Raw genomic sequence first — 23,482 nt, 5'->3', positions numbered from 1 at the left:
ATGCTAAACCCTATCTTCTTGGCTACTCCAAACCAGCCTCAATCTATGATCTGTCATCCATAAAAATATGTGGAGAAATGTCAAGAAGGCTCATGCCCTACTTCATCACTGTGATTATTGTTAGTATTACATTCTCACTGATGTAAGAGAGGGCAGACCCAGTAAATTCCCCACAGAAAGATGAGAAGGCATCAGAATTAAAATATGTTAAATGTGGAAGTTATGAATACCACTGTTTACTTTCAAAATGTGAAACAACTGTAAACACAATAGGTTATTTTCCAGCAAGCATGCTTTTGAAAGGAGAACAAAGGCTTTACAGGGCAATGCATTCTGAAAACCACATTACCCTCATAAACGCTGGATGCTCTTTGCAGGAACGACTCTTGCTGTGAATCTTGATATTTCCAGAGATTGTATCAGATGTTCCATTGGAGGAAAAGTAAAACCTTGCTTGTGTATCCACTTTTCTGTTCACATCAACACTAAGATTATAAAGCAGTACTGCAAAATAAAATCCAGGGAAAATAAAACTTATAAAACCTTTAAGTGTTATAATTTTAATGCATTTATGACAGAAATTGCATTTCTTAGTCCCTTAAGTATGCTCTGCAATATCCGTTTTGAAATGCTCTGCTTCAAAATTCTCCGACAAAGCCATAACTAAGAAAAGCATCTAACCCTCTGAAAATTGATTGCATCATGACTGGATCAGGAATCGTTTTGTCAAGGTGTATTTATAATTTTCTACAAGGAACTATTTAAAGAAAACTCATCTCAGTTACTTACCAGGCTGACAGTTAATTTCAGCAAACAGGTAAGGCAACAGACACCCACAAATATTGTTTAACTTCACTGTTTTTTCTATTCAAGTTTGCATGAATTGCTATGATAACAAATAACAATTAAGTTTCAGAGCATTATTGATCCATTACTTCTTTACCTCTGCCAAAAGTTGAGTAGAAGAAAAAGTCTAGACATCCTAAATTGAAAAGTCTTGTATCCAAATCCAGGAAGGGTAATCCAGTCTGGCTGCTCATCTCACACAACAAATATGAATTCCAAAAGATCTGAACTTACAGTTCATCTTTGGACATGCTCTCTGTAATGTGTTCCTAAAGGGTATTGCCTATGCTCATGCAGAAGATGTTTTGATTTTATATACCGTGTATTTGCAGGGCTCTTTGCGCTTTACAGAGTGTGACAAGTGGGTGAAACGCGCCCAGGCAGCAGAGTCACATTTAGACAGTAAATGATTTTAAAGAAGTCCACCGTGCACACCGCCTCTAACAGATACTGCTTCAAGCAACATCCATTTCTGCCAAAAGTAAAACCTGCATTATCTGAAACACCACACGAGACCTGTTCTTTCAGTAATTTTTCTGGGACTGCCACTCTTTGACATAACGTTCCATAACACTACTATTAGTTGCTTGAGCTCTTTTAGGAAGGGAAAGTCCTCTCTCTAGTGCTGCCTGGAAGACTGCGTCCTGCAGCAGTCCCCTGTGCTGTGGCCTCTGCCTGTCTGGGAGGACTGCTTAGTATCAAGTTGATTCTACACTAAGACACACTTCCTCCCCCCATTAATTCTCTATCTAGCTGCAAGCAACAGCCCAGACATTTGCATGCGGAAAGTTCAGGCAGGCTTGACAGTCCTGTTGAGCCCTGTGCAGATCGGAGTGTGGTCTCCAGGGACCCCTGCAAAAGGAAGCACTTGCAGCATACGTGAACCCTAACGGCCTACGATCTCATTTGCAAACCTACCAAAACGACAGATGTACTTGATGCAGTGCCACAGAAGGGAGCCTCTGAATGGCATCCTTGCAGTGTAGTTCAAAGTTACAAGTGTGAGTCTAATCCCACCACTGTTAGGCTAATTCTGGTACCTGGACCTATCTATGACAACACCATTTTACTACTGCTGAAAAACCCATGTGAAAAATATTACTAAATGGCTGCACATGGTCTGAGCTGAACTCTTCAGCGCCTTGACCCAGCTACCTAGCTGTGAAGCAGCCTGTGTTTGTCTAAACCAGTGGCCATCAAAAACTTTTAGATTATGTCGCTGGTGCAACAGACAGCTTTGGAGTCCTAACTTTGTCCTCACCTTTTAACAGGTTATGTCATCATTTAATCTCTCACCTTTTTAACATCCCTATCTCTACTAGGCCATGTAACTCGGTAGTCCTAGTAGGGATGTGCTGCTATCACACTGAATGCAAGTGTAATAGCTCGGTGCTAAGGGGTAATTATGAGCTAAAACAAAAAGCCAGATTTTTAATATTTTGTTTTATACTGAACTCAGATTAACAGTTCACTAAATACCAACAGCTTTATTTCATAAGTAGGTGCACTTAGAATGAATACCTATACTGGAATTCTTTTTCAAGTAGCTTACCGATATAACCAGGTACCTCTCGTCCTGAATAGGCAAAGCATATCTTCAAATTCATACAGACAGCAGGCTGGTCATTTTCCATGCAGTTAAAATTAGTTCGATTTACTGAATTAGGATGTTTTAAAGAAGCATCAACAATTATCACTGGTTTTGTTCTAAAAATAGGAAAGAGTTCATGTTCACAAAACACTTCGGAAATAGCTACAGAATCTGTTTTTATATTTTAGAATTATCATTTTTAAGCTGTCTGCATTTTTCATAGTCATATGCACATCATTTGTTGTCTCGAGAAGTTTCAGAATGTTATTTTCTTTTTCTTCAAAGGTGTGCACTTAAATGTTTCAGTTGTATAGCATTCTAGAGCCTCATGACTGAGGTTCAAGACACCAAGAAGAATATCACAAGGTTAATACTGAGTTTTATTAAGCTGCGTTAAAGATACAGTTAAGTTGTCTGGACTTTAAAAGCAATGAAACGTGGCAATCTCACCTCAGCACCACAGCAGAATCGGAGAGAAACGCACCGACTGCTACATCTGTACAAAAATGAAGTTCAGTAAGTGCAATTTGCCAACAGGAATTACTTCTCAGGGTCAAGCATTTTGTAGCATATGCCCCTTTTGCTCAGCATGACAACACTGCGTGCCCTTTTTTAGAAGGCATATGCTAATATTCTGGAGGGAGAACACATCCTTTGAAGATGATTTCTCAAATACTTGTCCACTGTCCATTAACACTGCCTGCTAATTTGCTGGACTTGCAATATTACAGTAATGTGATGATTTGATTTCTATTCCACATTTCAGTGGCTGACATTGAAGGACAATTCAGCCGAGCAGGAGGTACTTGCCTTCTTTTTCATCCAAATATTCAGTATTATCTACCACACACACACACACACACACACACACATATATAAAAAAACCCTGAATTAAGATGTATGAAACTAGAGATAAAATAGAAAATACTATTTAATTTATTCCAAACTAACTGAAAACTATTAATGCAACAAGAAAATAAATATACACAGTATATATACCTCTCAAATGAGGTAGCAAAAGTGAATCTTGCGATGAGTCTAAACGATGTAAGGGTGATGTAGTGTGACTCCCAGATCAGGAAACAACAGGTGACCTGACAGCAGGCTGCCTGTACTCTACCTCTTAGCCCAGCACTACATATTAACCCGGCTGATGTTTCTGTTGACAAAGGCAAGGCATACAACATGCAGTTCATGATAACTACATGCTTCTACACCCATGGGCAGGACAGCAGTACCCGTCCTGTTACAATGCTTATCTGCATAATGTCAGAATATTTTGACAATGGGTATCAAACAAGGAGTGTATACCTGCAACCAGCTAAGCTGTTTCCAGCAAGAACGCCACAAGACTCGTAATGCAATGCTGTGAGCCATGGTGCAGGTCATTGCATTCACACAGGCTGAGAGTCACAGAGCTCAGTGACTCCTGGCAATGTGAAGACCAGTGAGGATTTTAGGTTAGCGCACTAGTCTGGACGGCAAATGTGCTACCAATGCCCTAATTAGCTCATCGTGACCTTAGCAGGTGGGATAGCTGCCAAAAAAATAAGAGTCATGTTTTTCTTCCTCTTCTGCACTACGATCTTACTGTTCCATCATTCACAGTCCTGAAATGGTAGATGACCGTGAAAACTGACTGCTTGGCCTCAGCTTTACCTCTTTTTTTGTCTTCCCAAAATGTAAGACTTGAAGATGTGACATGTCATCTTAATAACAGATTTTTCTTCTGTTAAAGAGGAACAAGTAGGACAGTGGGGTTGTTTCCTATGAATCTCTACTCTTTTAAAACAAAAAAATAAAATTGTTTAATTCACCTTGATAACCATTGTTATCTACATCAATGCCACTTGCTATGGATTGTCCAAACATGCTTAAAGAATTACCGACATCTTGTGCTTGTATTCTCTGAGGAGGAAAAAAAAACAGAAGAGAAGATTATCTTTGACAAATTAATCTGAGTTTAATATACAAATAAAAATGTTAGCACAGCCACCCTGCTGCTGGAGGCAGTTACTTGCTTACCTGTGTAAACATACCTCTGAAAGTAACAGTCCTCCATTACTGCAAGTATTGTATCACATAAACCCTCTCAGAGGCTTCCAAATCAATTTATTTTTCAGTTACAGATTATATTATGACTGGAAATCATAGGCTAGGTAAAAATTTTGGGAAGTCTTTTACAATACCTCAGACAGTCTAAGTGTTAAATGAAGGGAAAACCCTCTCAAATTTAAACTGATGTTTTTTCTGGATTGATTATTTTCCATTGAAAAAGCATACCTGTGTAAAGGATGGCATTATTCCATCTTCCCTGCCATTGTATATGTATACAGCCCCTTTCATATTATCTTCTTGTGGAGCCCCGATTGCTACATCTGTGAAGAACAGTTTAACAACAATCAGTTGACTAGGAAACGCGAGCAAGGGAGAGCTGAAGAATGCCAAAGCATGCTGTATGCAATGCCAGGCCAAATTTACCTGACTGAATTCAGAAGAAGTGCTGAAGATCGATATAAAGCAAACACAAACCACACAGAGCAGCTCAGTGAGCTGACTCTGCCTTAAGAGTATTATGCCTCAGGGCCAAATGCTGCCACACTGTTGAAGACAAAGCCTGTTCCTACCAATACTGAATTTGACCCTTAAGAGGTTATCACAGAGAACAGCCCAAATTATTGTGGTCTTCAAAATAAATAAAAAAATAAATCCTTCCATTCATGGAATTATGATTCTCCTGCACTCTTTGCACATGGATTAAATTCCTAAAAAATGGGAAATATTCTTACTAAGCAGCTTGAAGTGAACCAACAGCTGATAATAGGCTTGAACAGCCACTTAACAAGAAATGAAGGCAGCTGGTTTGTCTGAGGGGATAATTTTTGTGCCTAGGTGGTTTAATCCCAGATGAGTGTGGCGGCACACAAACAGCCCAACCCAGCCACCCCCTTTCAAACAGTCCTTGTCCCAAAGCCCATGGTTGAAGCAGCCAGAGGCTGTTAATCAGTAAGTGGAGGAGGGAGGAAACATGAATTACATCATTCTAAGATGTGCCAATAGAAATTAATACTTGTGAACTTCCATTCACCAATAAACCAAACTGAATTACCTGCCAACTGGAAACACTACATGTGGCACCAAACCAAAAAATCACAAGAAAACAAAGCTCTGACAATTTGGTTTTACTAAACAATACTCTGCTTGAATCCATACTGACACAAAATACTTTGTTTCTCTACTGGTGAGGTGAAAACAAGACAGCCAATTTATGCTAATTAAAGTTACACATATGTTCTTGAGGAGGTCAGATTCTAGACCAACAGGCGCAACATTATCTTCACAGGGCCGATTCTGATGGTTTAGATCACTGAACAAGTTGGCTCTGCTGTGCTTTTTTACTACCTACTACAGATGCCCAAGTTCTCTTTATATTTTGCTTCCAGTGGTGTTTATTACAACATTTGTGTTCCTACTGACAATCTCAATATTCCCTCCAGTTGGGTTTTTTTTCAAATGTTTTTGGTCCCTTCAAAATCCACTTCTTTGCTCCACCTCTCCCCCTGAAGTTTTAGGATGCCTGTGGTACTTTATATTCTGCATCAAACATCTACTTTGGTTTGCTGCTATTAAATTTGATTTTACTTCTGTTCCCCAGCCCTACATTTAGAGTTTGTAAATGTTCCTGGGCAAAACCTGAAACTTGAGTTCAAAATGTTGAAGGTAATGCAAAATAAAAGAGAAGATATTTAACAAGTTTGAGGAACAGGTAGCAAAGGAAGGAGAAAAGAAAAAGATTACTTTAAGGAAAAGGAGACCAGCTAAGAAGCGAACAACCATTCCAAGCTTTGCAGATTATGGAACCGGACCAAGAACACAAGGGAAGAATGAAAGGAGAACCCTGGACAGGAATGGCAATTGAAAAGGGCAATTCAGAAGCATGAATAAAGAGAGACTTGGTAAAGATACAGAAAAAGGTGACAATTTTTGCTAAAAGGGTGTTAGTTCCTCCATACAATCCACATTTTGATGACGAAAAAACTGAAACAATTACTGAATTTTTAAACAGCAGAAAATGCTGTGTCCCTACACAGCCTATCGTGCCTTCTGTGGGAGGGGGCACATGCCAGTTTTGCAGACAGGAATACTGGCCATTCCTATTTGTTTGAAACCATGACAAGATGAACAAAGCTACTGGGCCAGGTCCCCTCTGGCTGTCTTCAGCCTTGCTGGGGCTGCCCCACTCAGCTGTGTTTCTGCAGGCACCCTAAACAGCAAGCATGAGTGGGCTTGAAATAAAAGAACATGAGAGCAGTAAGGACCACAGGACTTTCAGTAGCAAACACATTTTAGGCAGCCAGATTGGAAGCAGTATGGAAGTAGGCGGCCATGAGAGTCATTCTAGATGTTTTACCACATCTCACATCCTTTCATCTGCTTTCTTAAACTACAGCACAACACCTTTTATCTAAGACTTTCATGTGACATTTTCTTTGCAATGTCTATCACTTCAATGTTTATTACAGTAGTTAGATACAAGTCTGGAGACTGAATCTCTCTGTCCTCTGAGCAGGTTCTACCTGAACAGTATCAATGAAAATTTCAGCCCATATCATATTTAGAGAGGGCATTTCAGCCTGGACAGTTGGGAAGGAAGGGAGAATATTCTCAGTTTATGTTTAGGCATCTAACTTTATGCGCCTGAAATAGATCCTCCTGTATAGACAAGAGCAAGAAAAAACTCCCTCAGAGCCCCATTAACATTTTTAATTCATTATAAGGCATGGCCATTGACATCCTCCCCTGTGCTCTCCACCCTAGCCCGACTGGGAGCACACACTGAGGGCTTGAGTGGGCAGTACTCCCACAACAGTCTCTCAACTTCCTACTGGTGGCAGGAAAGCAGATCTTGACTCAGTGTGTAATTTTGATTTATGTTTTTAAGTGACAAATTGCCAAATTTTTCCTCAACTGTTGTCTCAGATATGTAAAACAGGATTTGGGATTCCACTAGCACCCAAAGTTACCGACTATGTTATGACCTTATGCTCACACCCTTTATTTAAAGCGTTAGAACCTAATGTCACCAACTTCTCAGACTTCCATAGCCCTCCTGTTTATTGTGACAGTCCACTGCTCAGAGAGAATGAAACACAGGGATTTTTTTTTTGTTAAATATACTTACCTTCAAAACCATCGTTATCAATGTCTCCCAGATTGGCTATGGACTCTCCAAACCTGGCTGCATACGAGTCACTCCCGCTGAGCTCTATGTCCAGTTCTACCATCTTTGCCCCCTGAAGGAAAACAGTCAGCTGCACATTACCAAAGCCTCTTCCAGGTGACCTGGGACACTACTCAAAAAATGTTAAAACTGCCTTGGAGCCAATACATAACCCTACTGAATTCCTTGGTGCAGAAGCAAGCATTGCCAAACACATTGAACAGTGTTCAGTATACGAGTAACAAAGAGTAAGAAAGAGAACAGCAATGTGTTCCTGTTGCAAACACCTGTAGGCAGCAGCAAACTTATGTCAGAATACAGGGGCTAACTGGTCTCCAAAAACCATACTTGCTAAAAACGTAGGAATGAGTAGCTGCTTCAAAGCTCTTGTGTGTGCCCTAGTTAGTAGTAGGTACCCTAGAAAGACTTAGTTCTCTGTGAGGAAAACACACTAAGGAAATATTAATTGCAATCCTAGGAGAATAAATATGCATTATCATGGGGAGGAAGGAATGGAAATAAGAAATGAAGATAAAATTTAAAGAGCCGGCCAAATTCAAAATCACACAAAACCAGTGATTATACTCTCACTTCTGATCCTTAAAAAGAATAAAAGGAAGCTAAGACTAACGCATGATCTGCCTGGCTACTTCATTTGCCAAACTGACGACTACCAGTCTCTTTGCTGACCGGTACCAGGAGCTGCACACAGTATTTTCATTCCTTGTTTGTTTCTGAAGTGCTGAGCGAGCTGCTCTTCAGGTGCCAGTTCAGTGGTGAGCACGGAAACAGGGGGAGCTTGCAGAGAGGCTGTAGTGGCAGGCTGTCACCACCTGAACTTGCTATGGAAGAAAACCAGTCTGTCCTCAGTTCTAACACTAGCGTAAGTAACACCGCGTCGCAGCTTAGCTTAGGCTTTGTAGATGTGCTACACATTCCTGCTGGGATTGTCCTCATGGCTCTGGAGATGTTTTTCCTATATCCTGAAATACTGTATTCTTTGTTATAATAGAACAGCTGTGCTGCCATGTGTTTTTAAGAGAATATACTTACAGATCCCGAATTGATATAGACATAAACTCTTCCTTCTTCCCTGATGGTGCTTTGCATTGGAGCACCAACTAGCAAGTCTGAGAGGCCATCTGCATTCAGGTCCACAGCACAAATTGCAGCTCCAAAATAAGAACCAAGCTGTGGGCAAACAAGAAATCACATTATTTTTGGATTTTGATAGACACACAATAGAAGCTCTAAAGCGTAGAGAAGTAGTATGAAACATTTACCTTTTTACCCCTCAGTTCAAACAGAATATTTAGTTGCTTCTCAATGCTAAAAATGTATGCCTAAAAGGGAAAGAAAATACACATGGAGTTCAGCAATCAGTAATCTGAAACACTTTCCCATGCTTTCTCTACAGCATGTGCTAGAGAATCAGCAAAGCAGCACACAGTATTGCAAAGTACAGATATTTACTACTTCCTACCTGCACTTCTCTTTAACACCACAGTTCACAGCAATGTTATCTAAGCTATCTCACCCCTTCTTTGCCTTCTTTCCCCATGAGAAGTCATATGCATCTGATGCTTGTCTTTAATATGTTAATCTAAACATGAAAATCACAGACACGTATCTAGTACATACTTCAAACCAATAGTACAGACTCTCTCTTACTTTACCAGTCTGTTCCTGCTGGGGAGCCCCTCCAATTACTTCTATACTGGTTGATGTCAGAAAGTGTCCAGCTCCGACAGAGTATCCTGGAAATTAGAAATGCACTGTTCAATACTGGAAATGCTACATAAAGATAAAAAAAATGGGAACGTGATGTATAAAAGCTGTCAGCACCACAAATTATTGAGAGTCTGACATTCAGACCTCATGCAAGTTAGCAATGAAAATAAAAAGGAAATTTTTTGAAATAAAAACAAAAAAAGGTCAATTAAAGCAGGAAGTTCCAGCAAGCAGAAACAAGCGTTGGAAACACTCATTTCTTTCCAGGATCTCAATTATCTGCCATACTTTAAAAGCCAATAGAATAAATTGTAAACACCTTCTGTTAATGCACATTGTTCAGTGAGTCCATACCATAACAAAAATAAAACCCAAGTGCCCATAGAGTGCAACATGGGAGCACCCGATTCAGTTGTTACTCTGCCACTCCTGTTGTAACAGGGCTCAGAAAAACATGCATGTGCACATATCCCTCCCCCCAGCACTGCGGACATACAGATATGAAAATATCAGGAACAAACTGGAGCAAAGTACCAAAAGTTGCATCAGCTTTTGTAAGTGAATCTGCAGAGCAAAGTGCTTCTGTGTGCAGAGACTGCTCTAACAGACAGGACCATATTTTGGTGCAGACATCCAGCCTCAGAATCACAAGCTAAAGGCAAACACCCTAATCTGCAGCTGTACATCCTCACCCTTTCCAAAATGCATACATTATGGCAAACTTGAAACAGGGAGGACAATTAACATATTCTGCTACTCTTGCATTTACTAAATGACTGTTTTGACTGAGGAATGATTTTCATAGCATAAAGAGAAAATGGAAAAATCAGAGTAGATCAGGTGGGAATGAGCCTTGATTCTTTAATCTGCAAATGTAACTGTCTAGAATTTAAGTTCTCATTAAGCCAGCTTTTTCTTTTCATATTTTAAGCTAAAAAAGGTGCACAAGGCAATTTATCATTTAAAGGTCAACACCTAGTTTTTACTTATTCAACAAAAAAATAAGCTTAAGTGGACAAACCTTAATTTACCTCCTCTGACCTTTATTTTCTAGTTATTTTGGTTTTGCTGAAGTGTAAATGATGGTACTACTAATGAAGTTTTTTAAAAGTTAAAAATAAAGCAAAATAAAAAGTCCCCAAAGCCCAAGACACTGAAAGAAAGAACAGGAATCTCATACCCCTCTTTTTTGTTGTGCTATTAAAATGCTGGGGAGAAATCACAGAAAAAATTACTTACTAGTCTGTGGTTTTTTTAAGGTATCTGTTAAGTGCCTACATTTACTCTTTTGGCAGGCCCAGCTGATGTGAAAGATCAGCTTCTCTAACTCCCTTTAAAGCAGTCAGTTATAAATCTCTAAGTTACTCCAAAGTAGCCAAGGAAATACTACCAAACATTATGCATTACCAGCTTCTCTTTCTAACTTCCTTCTTTTTTTTAAGTTGTCTTCCAACTTATGGAACATGTCACAATAGTTTTGCACACTTTTCCTACAAACCCCAATTTGTTAACGATTACTCTTCAACAGTTTAATGAAAACTGGAAATAAAGAAGCCCACTTCTCAGCCCCTGCTGGAAGAAGGGTAGTGTAAGTAGATAATAGAACCTCATCATGTTCTTGAATTAAACTATGGTCCTAATACACTTCCATCACTTGGTAAGGATATTTTTGTTCATTATTCAAGGGAGAGGCAAACTCAGTCTGCATACTCATCCATTTGATAACAGAATTAAACCTAAATAGATTTTGGCCTTAAACAATGCCAGAGATGGGACAGAACAGAAGCTTAGGTAGGGGAAGGATCCTTTACATTCTTTCAACAGCATTACCTATTATTAGGAGGGAGAGAAGTGAAGGTTCAAGTAGCATGGAACAATGCAAAAATTAAAAGCTTATACAGTTTCTGATGTAAATTCCTGCTGATCTCTGGTCCTGGATGGGAAGGACCATGCATGGGAAGGCTTTCCCTACACCCTCCCTGGCACAGCCCTCATGCAAGCTTTTACTCATTTGCCCTTATCTGGCTTTTGGCTACCAATGGCTTGATGCATTCGTTACAGAAATTCTCAGTCTTACACACATGGGAGCAGAAATCTGAATGAGCTTTTGAACCCAGTAGGGCAGGGTATTTTGTTTGGTGATTACTACTGGAAAGCTGGAGTGAGCATTCCCTGAAGTCTGTGATTTGTCCTATGTAATGTTAGAAACGTTCATGGTTAAACAGTGTGATCGGGGCATCTGATCGCCTTTTACCACCCAGCATCTCTTTTGTTTGATGTTCCTGCAGAGCCCAAGGGCAGCCTTCCCAAGGCTCAGTGCTGAGCTGTGAAGTGCCAGCCACTGAGTATTTCCTAACAGGTATTGCATAATGTGTGCCTGCTGCCTATTCTCGAGAGTGAGATCAGAAGCAGGAAATGTTTATCCACGTGAACAAAACCGATGAATGGGAAAGCACAAAAAACAATCTTCACAGGCAAACATGTTGTTGTTCAGAAAGAACAGACAAGCTTTTCTTAGTGTGTAGTGAGAAAACTGAAGCTGATAGCTTTTGCCACAACCCCCTACAAATTCTAGCACTAAATCCAGCTCGTTACATGGGTATAGGAGTAGGAGCTTTGTGACTTTCAGATATTTGTAGAGAAGGTTTGCCTTCCCATATATCCAGACCAGGATATAGCTGGAATAATAAAAACCCCCAAACAAACAAATGATTGTAGGCAGGTCTGTATCTTAAGATCATAGATTACTTCCTCTTATTGACAACGCAATCAAAACATGTTTCCTTCCAGTTTCCACTATAACCATTTTTTACTTCTCTTCTGTGTGAAATCATGTCTTCTGCTATGAAAGCCCTTGGCAACATTTCAGACTTAACAGGGAAGTGCAAACCATTGCTAACCAGAAGCAAATCTCTACCTTCTAAATGAAGGAACAACAGAAACTCAGCAGAGAGATAATAAAAATAGAAATCCAATGTTTGAGAAGTTTCTACGTAAAACGATCAGAGAGGAAGCCTTATAATTAAATAATATTTTTAAACAAAATCAGAACACATCTTCAGAGCTGTTGCTTCCCCAATTAATATAGCAAGCACTGATAAACACTGAGCACTCACTTCAAGATCAGCTAATTCTTTGAGTTCTATTTTTGTAAAGTATTAAATATATTTGAGTACCCAGATAACTGCCAAATTTCACTTGGTTATTTGAATCTGCGTAAGCATGGATTGTATTTGCCGTTGTGTTGTACACAAAAACAGAACCAGTCCAATAAAATGATCCAGGGGCTCCCATTATTATTAAATCCTAAAAGAAAAATAAAACAAAGCCATGTTATTAATATTTAAATAGTCAAAAAGATAAACAAAACAAGTCAAATGCTTTCCTTTAGATCTCCTGTGATCTCCATGAAATGCTACTAGAGGTGTATCTGGCTCAGTACTGGGCAATTACTATGAGGTCACAGATATTTTTCAGATGTTCTAAAAATATGATCATTAAAAATTTTGAGCTATGAACAATTTAAAAACCAGAATATTCTGCTCTCAGAAGAGTTTTTTTAATAAATAATAAACTTAGGGTGAAACAGATTACTCTGTAGAACAAGAAGGCAGACATTATTAGTGTTAATGCTACATCAAACAGATTAAAGGGAATAATAAAATTGTTACATCATGTGCCTTTTCCAGATGAAAAGTAATTTTGGATTTAGTATGGTGTGAAAGTATTATTTGGAATAAAAAGTAAAAGTATTAGTTGGGAATTATCATGCAAATCTTATCAAGATTCAGTTAAAAAGAAATGGGAAAAAAAATTATTTTTCCCTCCCACAAAAAAAAAAAACCCCAGTGTTAATGTTTGCACTTACATATACCCTTTTACATGTGTGTATACATACATAAATATGCACACATGTGTGTGTATCTGTATGCAGAGAGAGAAGCTTGGTATCTTTAATACACACCTCGATGTAAAAACTAGACATTCCAGCCTGGCATGACCCATGGTTTTCTCCAAACTTTCGCACATGATCTGGAAATGGGCAAGAAACATTAAAAAGGATGAGAAGAATGTAGCATCAGAATTTGTCACCAGCTCTTCAACTCTAGTGGAGACAAGTTTAAAACAAAACAAAACAGAAACAACGCTGGTTTTCAGTTCTGTAATGAAACTAAAACCACTGGTTTCCACCAAATAGCCTTTAGCTTCAATACAGCCTTGTACTGAACTGAAGGTTTTGCACTACAGCAGCAGCCTTGGCAGGGCACAAGTAAACAACAAGGAGAAACACCGTGTTGAGGAACCGCAGTTTTGCATCAAGGAGTGGATGGCAACAATCGCTTGCCAGCGTTACTGCAGCTCTGCTGTGAGGCACTGTCCTGAGCACAGCAAGCAAATGACAGAGTAAAGGAAGGAAGGAAGGAAGGATATCTTCTACTGCCCTGGTTTTGAGAAGAATCATCCTTCAGTGATCCAATCCAAGGAGCAAGTACTCTGAGGCCTGATTTAAACTAATACTTTGCCTGTTGAAAGCTGGTTTCCTTTGAAGTGATAAACATCTTTCTAACAAATATACGGTATAAATTGGGCTTGTATCAACAGCACTCCATCTTCAAACCTTTGTCTGGCAGAAAGCCTGCCCAGAACAAAAGGCTCTTCTCAAACTCCACACCATGCAATGATTTATCTTGGCCTTCCTCACAAAGGACGCAAGTGTTCTGCTTACCTATATAGCACGGGCATATTCTTCTGCTGAGTTCAGTGCGAAAATCAGAAGAAACAGCAAAACAAATACCATATGGGAGCTTGTGCTCATTTTTTATGTAAAATACATTTTTCCATCTATGTCCACAAGCCTATGGATAAAAAAACAAAGATGAGGTTTGACACAGAAGCATAAGAAAGGGGAAGGCAGTCTGACAGACAGACATGCAGCTCCAGTGGTTAATACATACAACGATAGATCCATTTTCTTTTGGCTGCCTTGATAAGCTGACACCCAGCCACTGATTATCACGCTCTTCCAAACAAGTCTTCCCACAGTGCTCTCCTTTGGGGTTGCCTAGGACACAAAGACCAATGCTCTGAACAGGGGGACAAGCTGAAGGGCCATGTGGTAGCAGAAGAACCCAAGAACCCCACAGGGAGACCGCAGTAACTCAGATTTGGCAGTCCTGACCTCTCTCACATAGGACACCTAGACCTTTCACTTTCTTCTTGAACAAAGATACAACTGCACGCCCTGGTTTGGAACACGATAGCTTGGCAGCAAGGATTGGAATCCCAATCACTGAATCAGAAAGGGACATTACACTCCATCTGATGAAGTGCTGGCTTTCAAGTGTTCCTCAGCCTAAAAGTTTGTAGGAAACACAAACAATACCTGTGAGTGATACCTAAACTTGGGACCAAAGCAAACATCTCTCCAACTTCCCAGGTAGTGCTAGACCTTAAAACTATCTCTACTACAAAAGGCTGTCAAAAAAAGGGTGTATAACTGCAATCCCTACTGGGGATGTCAGATCATTATATATGCACATCCCGTGCACTCCTTGCACTGTTGCAATTATTTAGCAGTAGCTCTTTGGTTGTTTGGGTTTTGTTTGTTCTTTTTTTCAGTAAGGAGAGTTAATTTTTAAAACCTTAGAGACATAGTGAAACTTCTTCCAACTCCCTCAAAAGGCTACAGCATTGCCAAGTTAGCAAATATTTTCTCCCTTCTAGAAAGGTAAGACAAGGAGAAGCTACACGTTTAAGAGTATTCTAAGTTATATAAAGCAAGCTTTTCATTTTTAACAAGTTCACATGAATAAGCATTAACCAAATTACTGAACCACAAACTCCTTTGCATAGTTTTTATGACTGTCCCACATCGGATGCAGCTACTGGTGAACCTGAAATTTATTGGAGCTCGGGGGTTCAGTTACCCAGAAAAAGATGCCAACATAGATCACAGCTTCAGGCCTGACAGGGACGTGGCTTGACAGAGAGAAAATAAAATAAACCCAACACTACCCCTCCCCAACCCAAAACTGTATTTGTAACCAGAGCTGAAATTTATTACTGTCCAATGCATTAGTTTAAATAACTAATGGACTTGTTGAATTCCTTTTGCAGGATGTGGAACTGCACCGTATTGATTAAGTATGGAAACAGAATAAAGGGATACACCTAGTCTACTCAGTAGCCAGAGAAAGATGAATGACTGGGCATTGCCACAAACATTCTCACAATCAACACTGAATTAAATGATTTTATATCCAAGATGTTATGGACTTTTTGAGAGAAAATACCAGATTGATGGAATACAGATAATTCTTTATTACATGGTAAGAAAATGACAGAAGTAGCATCTGTAAGGCTAAAAACCAACAACTAACCTTATTTCACAGCTTGTTCCTTATTGTTTGGTGACAGGTCTGGCAATTAACATTTGTCTGAAAAAACTGCTGAAGCCTTGATTTTATTTTTAACTTCCATATTCCCCCTACACTTTTTTCCAAATATCTTGCTTTCTCCCTGCTCTGAAGGAGACCAAAGTAGTGCAGTCCAGACTCGCCGCCCACCTCTTCTGCCCCAATATCACAGAGAGGATGATGCATCCTGTGCACCACAGATGTACTCTACCTTCTTCCAAAAATAACACCCTTCACAGGGTCAAGTGGTATCTGATCTTCCTCCACCTCTTCTTTTCCACCTCCTCCCCCCATGCACCTTTCCCTAAGATAGCTAAACAGAAACTGACCTTAGCACTTGCAATAGCATTACATTCAGTTATCTTTGGGCCAAGAGATTTTGCGTTGCTGTCATTGAATAATTCCTGCAGGTCACCTAAGGAACAGTAACTAACAATGTGTGGGCTCTTGCTCTAAGACAAGCACAAAGTAAAAGGCTTTATTTTAAAAATTTACTAAAAAGAAGTTGCATTTTTTGCAGGTTGTCACCTACTGAGTTTTAAGTGATTAGCCAAGGAGGAGAGCTTGGAAGCTTATGTCAGTGACATGACATTTCACATACCGAGTATATACTGTTTTGAGACACAAATTTGGAACTTTGTTTTGGAATTGTCATATAGAGCTACTCACTCCTTAAGGAAGACTTTTCCATGGTTTGTATGGATTACAGACCAAGTTAATCTGACTGACATCTCCTCAGAAAACAAAATTTTATTAGACTCCCATGTGTAAGAATCAATCCTTTAAGTCAGAAAAGGCACTTTTGGTAACTCCTTTCTAGCAATGCCTTCCATCCTCTTACGACAATGATTTACCTAGGACTTGCTTTAGGGCATATGTAGACTTGCAGGAAACAAGCAGTGGACACCACTGTCATAAATTTATATCTCAAGAGGCTTTCTATGTCTTTCTATCAGTAAGTCAAACAAGACAAGATAATGATGATGTGAGAGATAACAGGAACTTTTGCTCATATCACTGCTTCATTCCTGTGTCTATTTCAGAGGTCCATAACACATAAAAGCACTGTCATGCCTTCACGCTCATTGGATTGTATTCCCCTTTTTCCTGGCTCCAGGACACATTCTTAGTTCAGGTTCACTTTGGCCCTCTGCTGACTTGCTACCTTATGTCTTCTCTCTTTCTCTCACTGTCATCATAGGCCTTTGCGGGCGAGAGAAGCGTGAGCTTGACATCCCAGTTGCTGTGATGAGCCCCTGCTCTGGGTATGACATTATAAAAGCTTTATCAAATAAGGGAAAATGCTGTATTCTGCACAAGCAAGAGAGCAGCACTGCATAAGCTCAAGAGGACATGGCAGCTTGGTTGCCTCAGGGGGAAGGAGCACGCGCTGTCATAAAGTCACTGGGAGATAAGTAATTGCCCAGCCTCCGTACATTACGCAGCTGGAAGATCCACTTCTGCTGTAATCCCTGCTGCACACATCCACACACACAGCACAACTGCATACAAATAAGGTCACAACTTATAAAGCCACTTCTAGCTTTGGCCTCAAGGACTCTAATACAGATGTTTGCAATGTCATCTGAGAAATGAGTTTTATGTAACTTGCTCCAGTACTTTCCATGCCCAACAGCCTCCCAAGATCCTTTTTATCCTCCCAGAACTTCTCTGGTCCTATTGCTAATTGATTAAAATGATGAAATCTACTGCAAAGACAAGAAACCTTCTGACATCCTGCTCCTAGTTGTCAGGGTCTCAGACTTTTTTTTTTATTCACCCAGAGCAATCTTTCCTCTTTTCACAGGTTTTACAGCTCTTATCCCTCTTACGTCCCTCCAACTACTTTTACCCAAAACATTTCAGTTAGGCACCAGCTGCTTCCCTAACTCTATAACAGACCTAGGTCCAGAAGTCCAATTTTCCTTGGGATAGTATGGCCATTTCAAAGTAGATGACTGCCGGGGTACGAGCAATGCAAGTGAGATCAAAAAGCCAAACTATTGAAGACAAAAGCTTACTGAAATCTAAGTTGAACAAACACAGGCCACGCTTCTGGGTAAAACCATCCACTGTTCACTTTTCCATTGTAATGATTCAGCTGGGGGAGCTAGAGAGCAATTTGTTCATAGGTTAATTGTAGCCAGGATCTAAAGGAAGGGTGGAGGACTGAAACTGAAGGCAGAGCTTTCTGGACTTGAGTTAAGCAGGTGCTAAATTTACTGTGTACATTTGCAGTTGGAATTTTTTTATTTTTTTTTTTTTAGACTGGATGGCAAATTTTATAAATTGTTTTCTGTATTTTTAGCCACTGAGCCGCTATTTCATATCTGAGACCAGTTTATTACAGAATTTCTACAATATTTTGCAAGTCCAAAATGTAATAGATCAAAGCATCTAAAGAACATTGAGCAAGTCCTTCTGCAATAATCTATTACTGCCCAAACTGACATGGGCAAGGTTTTAAAATTCAAAAGACAGCAGACACTTAGCACTCCAAATAATAAACCCAAAGCACTGTATTTTGTATTTGTGCCTAGAGCTTGATTACATCTAATGCAAACCATCGCTTAAAAATACTTCAAATAGAAATAAACCAGCAATCAGGAATATTTGACAGCATTGACAGAAGTACTAGAACAATAAAAAGAAATTATCAAAACATTACCCCTCTATTCAGCAATCAGAGAGAGAGATTTCAAAGTGCTAGTGAGGATCTGGGAAGACAAATATTTGGTAGTGTATCTCACAGATCCTCACAGCTCTTAAACTAACCCAGGCCCCTGAGACACCTTAAAAAACATTAAAATTCTCTAAAGTATGCCTGGATGAGTTATTTCCAGATGCTGGGATGATTGCAGCACAGGACTATTCACAGCAAATCTTTTTCTACTGAGGAAGTAGACAGGAACGTGTGACATAAAAAAGTACAACAGCAGTTTTGTGTGATCAGAGGCTTCCTAATTGTGCATGAATACTTCATTAATTAGTTACGCCAGTTTCAAGGCTACTTTAGTGAAAAATAGCAACCAAGTGTTTTAATGTATTTATATGTGTAAGTAATTCACATCCATTCATTAGAAAGGCCCAACATTTGGGAAAATAAACACTTCTATTGCCTGTTGTCACCTCTACATTTCTATGACTTGTAATTAGAAAATTATTGCCTCAAAGATTGTTTCATTGAAAGAAATGCAAATTCAAGTATTTAAGAGAAAGATAGAAACTGCTACTTCTCAGATTGCCTGTCCCAGCAATGTAACATACCCCTGCACATTTTTTCAGAGGAAATAGCCCTAATTCTATGAGATCAGAACCCAAACTTGTCACTGGCAAGAATCCAGGCAGAAGAACAAGGAGGTCAACTGACTGAAAGACACAGCATGGAAAAGACACAGTTAAGTCCAAAAGTTGCTGACAGCCTGAACGAGTTAAACAAGAGATAATTAAGTTCAGCTTTGCAATTGCAAGTTCCCTTGTGTATTTCTGTGACTGCTCGGCTGGATGGCAGAGGCTTAACAAACCTCAGATACTATTCTACTTCATTTACATCCCAAGCACCACAGCTGCCTGTGGCTTCTTCATTGATCTCACCGGCCTGTTTTACAATAGAGCGCTTCTTTCCAGTACCTATTTAGCTTCTGAAATACTGTTGGCATACTTCAGTGTTGCAAAGATGTCATCCAGTACTAAGGGAAATAAACATTTTGCAAAAGTCTCCTGTGGTATCACTGTTATTAAAAGAGCATGACAGCAAACACCACCGTGTAACCTGCAGTCTCTAAACCTGGGAATAGAAGCTTGTGTTAAATTCAGCCTTTGCAGCCACATAAACATTTTCATTCACCTGCTGCATTATTTTGTTTTGAATCCTTCTAAGCTACCGAGGAAAAACCCATCAAGTTACTACTTCAGTTTTTGTTTCTCTACTGGCTAAATGAGTAAACCACGTATTGAAAGATGTGTGCAGTTTTCAAAGAACCTGAAACTTTCTACACTCCCCCTACACAGTGAAGGGACTATTTTTACCCCTTCAACCCAGAGGAGGGGTTTATTGCCTCTTAACATACCCTATTTCACCACTTTAAGTTGACAATTTTGACTTTGGCAAGCCTCCTCTTACAAACAAGCAGTTGGAGATAAAAAAAAACCCCAAAACCTCTTTGTTATATATCACGTTTTCAAAACATCTAATATTGGAATGAAATTACTCAAAAAAACCCAACCAAAGAAACCCCTAACTTGGTCTGGAATAAGTTTAATTGAAGTTCTTCCTACAAACAGCTGCTTGTCTTTTCCTTACATGGCTACAAGTAAATCACCACTGAAGTTTCTCATACCTTAGTTACAAAAAATAAGTTATTTCTATCTGTGAGAAAAAACGCAGGCAAAGCCCGGCAGTTCTCAGCATTATACATAAATCTGTAGAGAAAGGATTGTCCTAACATTCTTGAAACAGAACGCTGCATTCTGCCCTGAAAGCCTATCAGGTCATGGGGTGCTATCGCTTTCACTGGTTTCAAAAATTTTGAAAACCCTTTCCCGCGGTTTTTATCCTCCCTGGGCAGCAAGTTCATAATTTTAACGGATCATAGAGTCCCCACCACAGAGAGATCAGAAGTTCAGGAAGCTTTCTATGCAAAGCATAAGGATAGAATGAATGGCACTGTACACAAGGGGGACAAGAACAGGGCCCAAAGCAACTTAGGAATATTCACAGTAGCCCACTGCGAAGTGCTTTTTAACAAGTATCAAACACTTGGAAGTTGCATATCCAGTTACATCCCCCAAGCATGAGGACTGGGGAGGTAGAGAGGAGTCAGGTTAAATGCAGGAGCTGGAAAAATTGATTCAGTCAAAAATAACTTCGTTCCCCTGAGACTCAACTTTTTTACCAAATCTGCAGGCAGAGAGGAGAGCCCATCTGCAAGACAACTATGGTTCAGAGTTACTTCGGGCTGGCTTCTACAAGGGGAAAGCTTTGCAGAAGACGATTTAGGCACGTACTTCCACCCCCCATCTCTGAGCTAATTACATTCACACTCTCCTCTGAAATGAGAACTAGCTTTCTGCTGAGAAGTGCGAGAGACCGAAACTCCCACGGCTTTTGAACTGCGTGCTGAAAGGTGCGAAAAAAAACTAGGAACGGGAGCGGCTGCGTCCACGCCACTTCTCTAAGTGAAGTTTGTGTGCCTTTCTTCCTGCCTACAGAAAAAAAAACCGGTGCCACCGTTGTTGCTCTTCGGCAATAGCGCTGATCTCGCCCTTTAGCGAGAGGTAAACGCCAGTTTGGTCTGGAAAACACCCAGGAGAAGCCGGCAGCAGCCTTAAAGGCAGCGGGCAGAGGAGCCGCGGTGCGCGCAGGACGGGTGGGCGGACGAGGACCGTCCCGTCCCGTCCTGCCGCCGCCGGGGACACCCCTGCCGCCCACCGCGCTGCCCGGGCCCGACCGCCGCCCACCCCGGCCTCCCCACGGCCCAGCGCCGGGGTCTCTCCGCCCGCGCCCCGCCGCCGACTCACCCAGCTGGAGCTGCTCGCACTCCCTGTGGGGGTTCCTCCCGATTCGGCACCGGAAAACGGCCCCAGGGTTGACCACCGAGGTGTTGGCGGGCCAGTTGGCCCGGGGGGCGCCCGCCACGAGCCTGCGGGCAGAAACGGCAGCGTGAGGGGCCGCGGCCAGCGGAGCCCGGAGAAGGCGCGAAGGGCGGAACGGGCGCCCACGGGGCGGCCCAGGCGGGGACTCACCATCTCTCCTCGCCGTGGCGGTGCAGGAGAACCGAATACCCGAAGAGGGTCCCGTTGCCCCCCAAGAAGAGCAGCGGCTTCTCTGTGTCCAGGTTGTAGGGCCGCGCCGTCGGCAGGCACTGCCACAGCAGCCACAGCGGGACGGCCCAGCCCGCAGCCCTCTTCGCCCTCCCGCTGTTCCGCATGGCTCAGGCCGATGGGCCAGAGGCAGACGGGCGACCGGCGCCGGCTTCCCGCCTCGCTCCGCGCTTGACGAGAGGGAAACGCCGCGCCCCTGCCCTGCCCTGGGGCGGTGGCAGCCAGCGCCCTGCGCCGCCTCTGCTACCGGTGGGCCAAGCCGGGCCGGGCGCAGCCCGGAATGGGGGTGTCCCCTCCGGATAGGGGAGTCGCTCAGCCGCGCCGCCTTCTCCCGCGCAGCGGTAGCCCCTCTCCCTTCCCAGGCGGCGGGGGTCGGGTTTCTCCCCGCCCCGTCCGCGTCCACGGGGGTGCTGCGGAAGGGGACACGGCCCGCAAGCACTGGAGGGTACGGCCCCCGACCCCGATTCCAGGCGGGACAGCAGCGCTGTCGGTTCACCCCACCTCCGCCCCAGTACACCTGCCCTGAGGGCGGCGCGGGAGAGCTGCAGGCGGGCGGTCTGGAGGAGGTGACAAGCAGAGAGGGAAGGAGAGCCGGCAGGCCTCGACCTCCCCCGCTCCAGCCGCCCGGGAAGCGCCCGGACCCAGTTAGTTCAGTTTCCTGCTCCCGGAGCCCGTCTCTCTTGAGCGCTGGCCGGGGAGCTCCCGCCAAGTGCAGGCCGGCTTTCTGGGAAGCAAACTGTGTGATGAGGCTCATATTTTCCTTTCAGATTTAGAAAAAAACCCCACAGCATCTATGCTGTGAGCCTCGCTACACTGCCATTGTGTTGAAGAGATCTTCCTTGGTACCACTCTCCCAGTGAGAGCGTATTTGAATCCTGAAACCGGTGCTCAGGCTGCTGAAGACAGTCCTAAGCCTCCTTGAATACCAGGGCTTCCATGCTGCTACAGTTATCCACGTGTACAGATAAGCTATTTATAATGTTGTTTTGAGCCAGAGGGACAAGAACTTAAGTGCTTCTTCAAAATGAACACTTTAGTTACAAAGATTACATATTGTATCTGGAAGACAAACCTAGTCTCATTTCAACTATCCAATGTTGTACACGTTAGAAGGAACTGTGCAATGGTAGAGTACCATCCCCTAATGGAGATTCAGAACACAGCATTTTCAGCTGCTTGGATGCCTCCCCCACCCCCCCCCCCCCCGGCCTTTGAAAATGAAAGTTTAAGACTTACGCAAAATGCTGAGCAGCTACAAAAGCAGGACGCTGAGATAATGCAGGAGTGATACATCTTGTCACCCTTACTGCACGCACACGCATAGCTCCTGGAATGAGATCAGCACATTGCAAGATCTGACAGTTTGTCAGTCAGCATTAGATCTTTTCTTTTTTTTAAGTTCTCATCTCTAGTATCATCACAGGGCTTCCCTGGATCACACAGATGCAAAGCAGTGACTGTTTGGTGTAAAGGAGTTAAATAGCTCCTCAGCTGGTATTCATCTTCCTTCCAGCTACCAACATCAAAGGAGTTTCAACAATCAACAGCAGCTGTGAATCTGCATTTCTACTATTCAAGAAGTTTTCACCCTCATTCTGAAAGCAGCAAAATAAAAGAGCATGATTCAAAGCTGAAAAGCTAAGTTGCGGTTTAATTGGTAGGAAATCATAACATTGTTTCACCACCACCCTGGCCACTTAGCCAGACACTGCTGAGAGACACTGCTGAAGGTTATAGGGGCTTGGTACAACCTCCAGTGTCATGGCCCTTGGACTGCTAAAGAGAGTGTTGAGCTGGCTGCAGGGATGCTCCCTGACAGGAAAAGGTAGATGGCAAAACTGTGGGATTCAGCGA

General features: G+C 41.8%; 1 protein-coding gene across 1 annotated transcript in view; it reads right to left on the bottom strand.

Moving 5' to 3' along the window:
* The window catches only part of ITGA4 (integrin subunit alpha 4), a gene marked incomplete at both ends in the record, with an annotated part of 35,841 nt that extends 14,106 nt beyond the window's left edge, over nt 1–21,735 (bottom strand). The window contains 15 exons of the mRNA XM_084264656.1: nt 350–504; nt 2,399–2,553; nt 2,888–2,933; nt 4,255–4,345; nt 4,721–4,815; nt 7,620–7,731; nt 8,712–8,849; nt 8,942–9,001; nt 9,330–9,415; nt 12,566–12,695; nt 13,354–13,421; nt 14,116–14,245; nt 14,345–14,451; nt 21,326–21,447; nt 21,551–21,735. Coding sequence (XP_084120782.1) covers nt 350–504; nt 2,399–2,553; nt 2,888–2,933; nt 4,255–4,345; nt 4,721–4,815; nt 7,620–7,731; nt 8,712–8,849; nt 8,942–9,001; nt 9,330–9,415; nt 12,566–12,695; nt 13,354–13,421; nt 14,116–14,245; nt 14,345–14,451; nt 21,326–21,447; nt 21,551–21,735 — 1,680 coding nt within the window. The remainder of the gene's footprint in view (nt 1–349; nt 505–2,398; nt 2,554–2,887; nt 2,934–4,254; nt 4,346–4,720; nt 4,816–7,619; nt 7,732–8,711; nt 8,850–8,941; nt 9,002–9,329; nt 9,416–12,565; nt 12,696–13,353; nt 13,422–14,115; nt 14,246–14,344; nt 14,452–21,325; nt 21,448–21,550) is intronic.
* Between the last annotated feature and the right edge of the window lie 1,747 nt (nt 21,736–23,482).

The sequence above is a fragment of the Gallinula chloropus genome (assembly GCF_964237585.1).
Source record: "Gallinula chloropus genome assembly, chromosome: 5".
NCBI lineage: Eukaryota > Metazoa > Chordata > Aves > Gruiformes > Rallidae > Gallinula > Gallinula chloropus.
The sequence above is the reverse complement of the archived record's forward strand: the minus strand, read 5'-3'. Positions and strand labels throughout refer to the sequence as shown.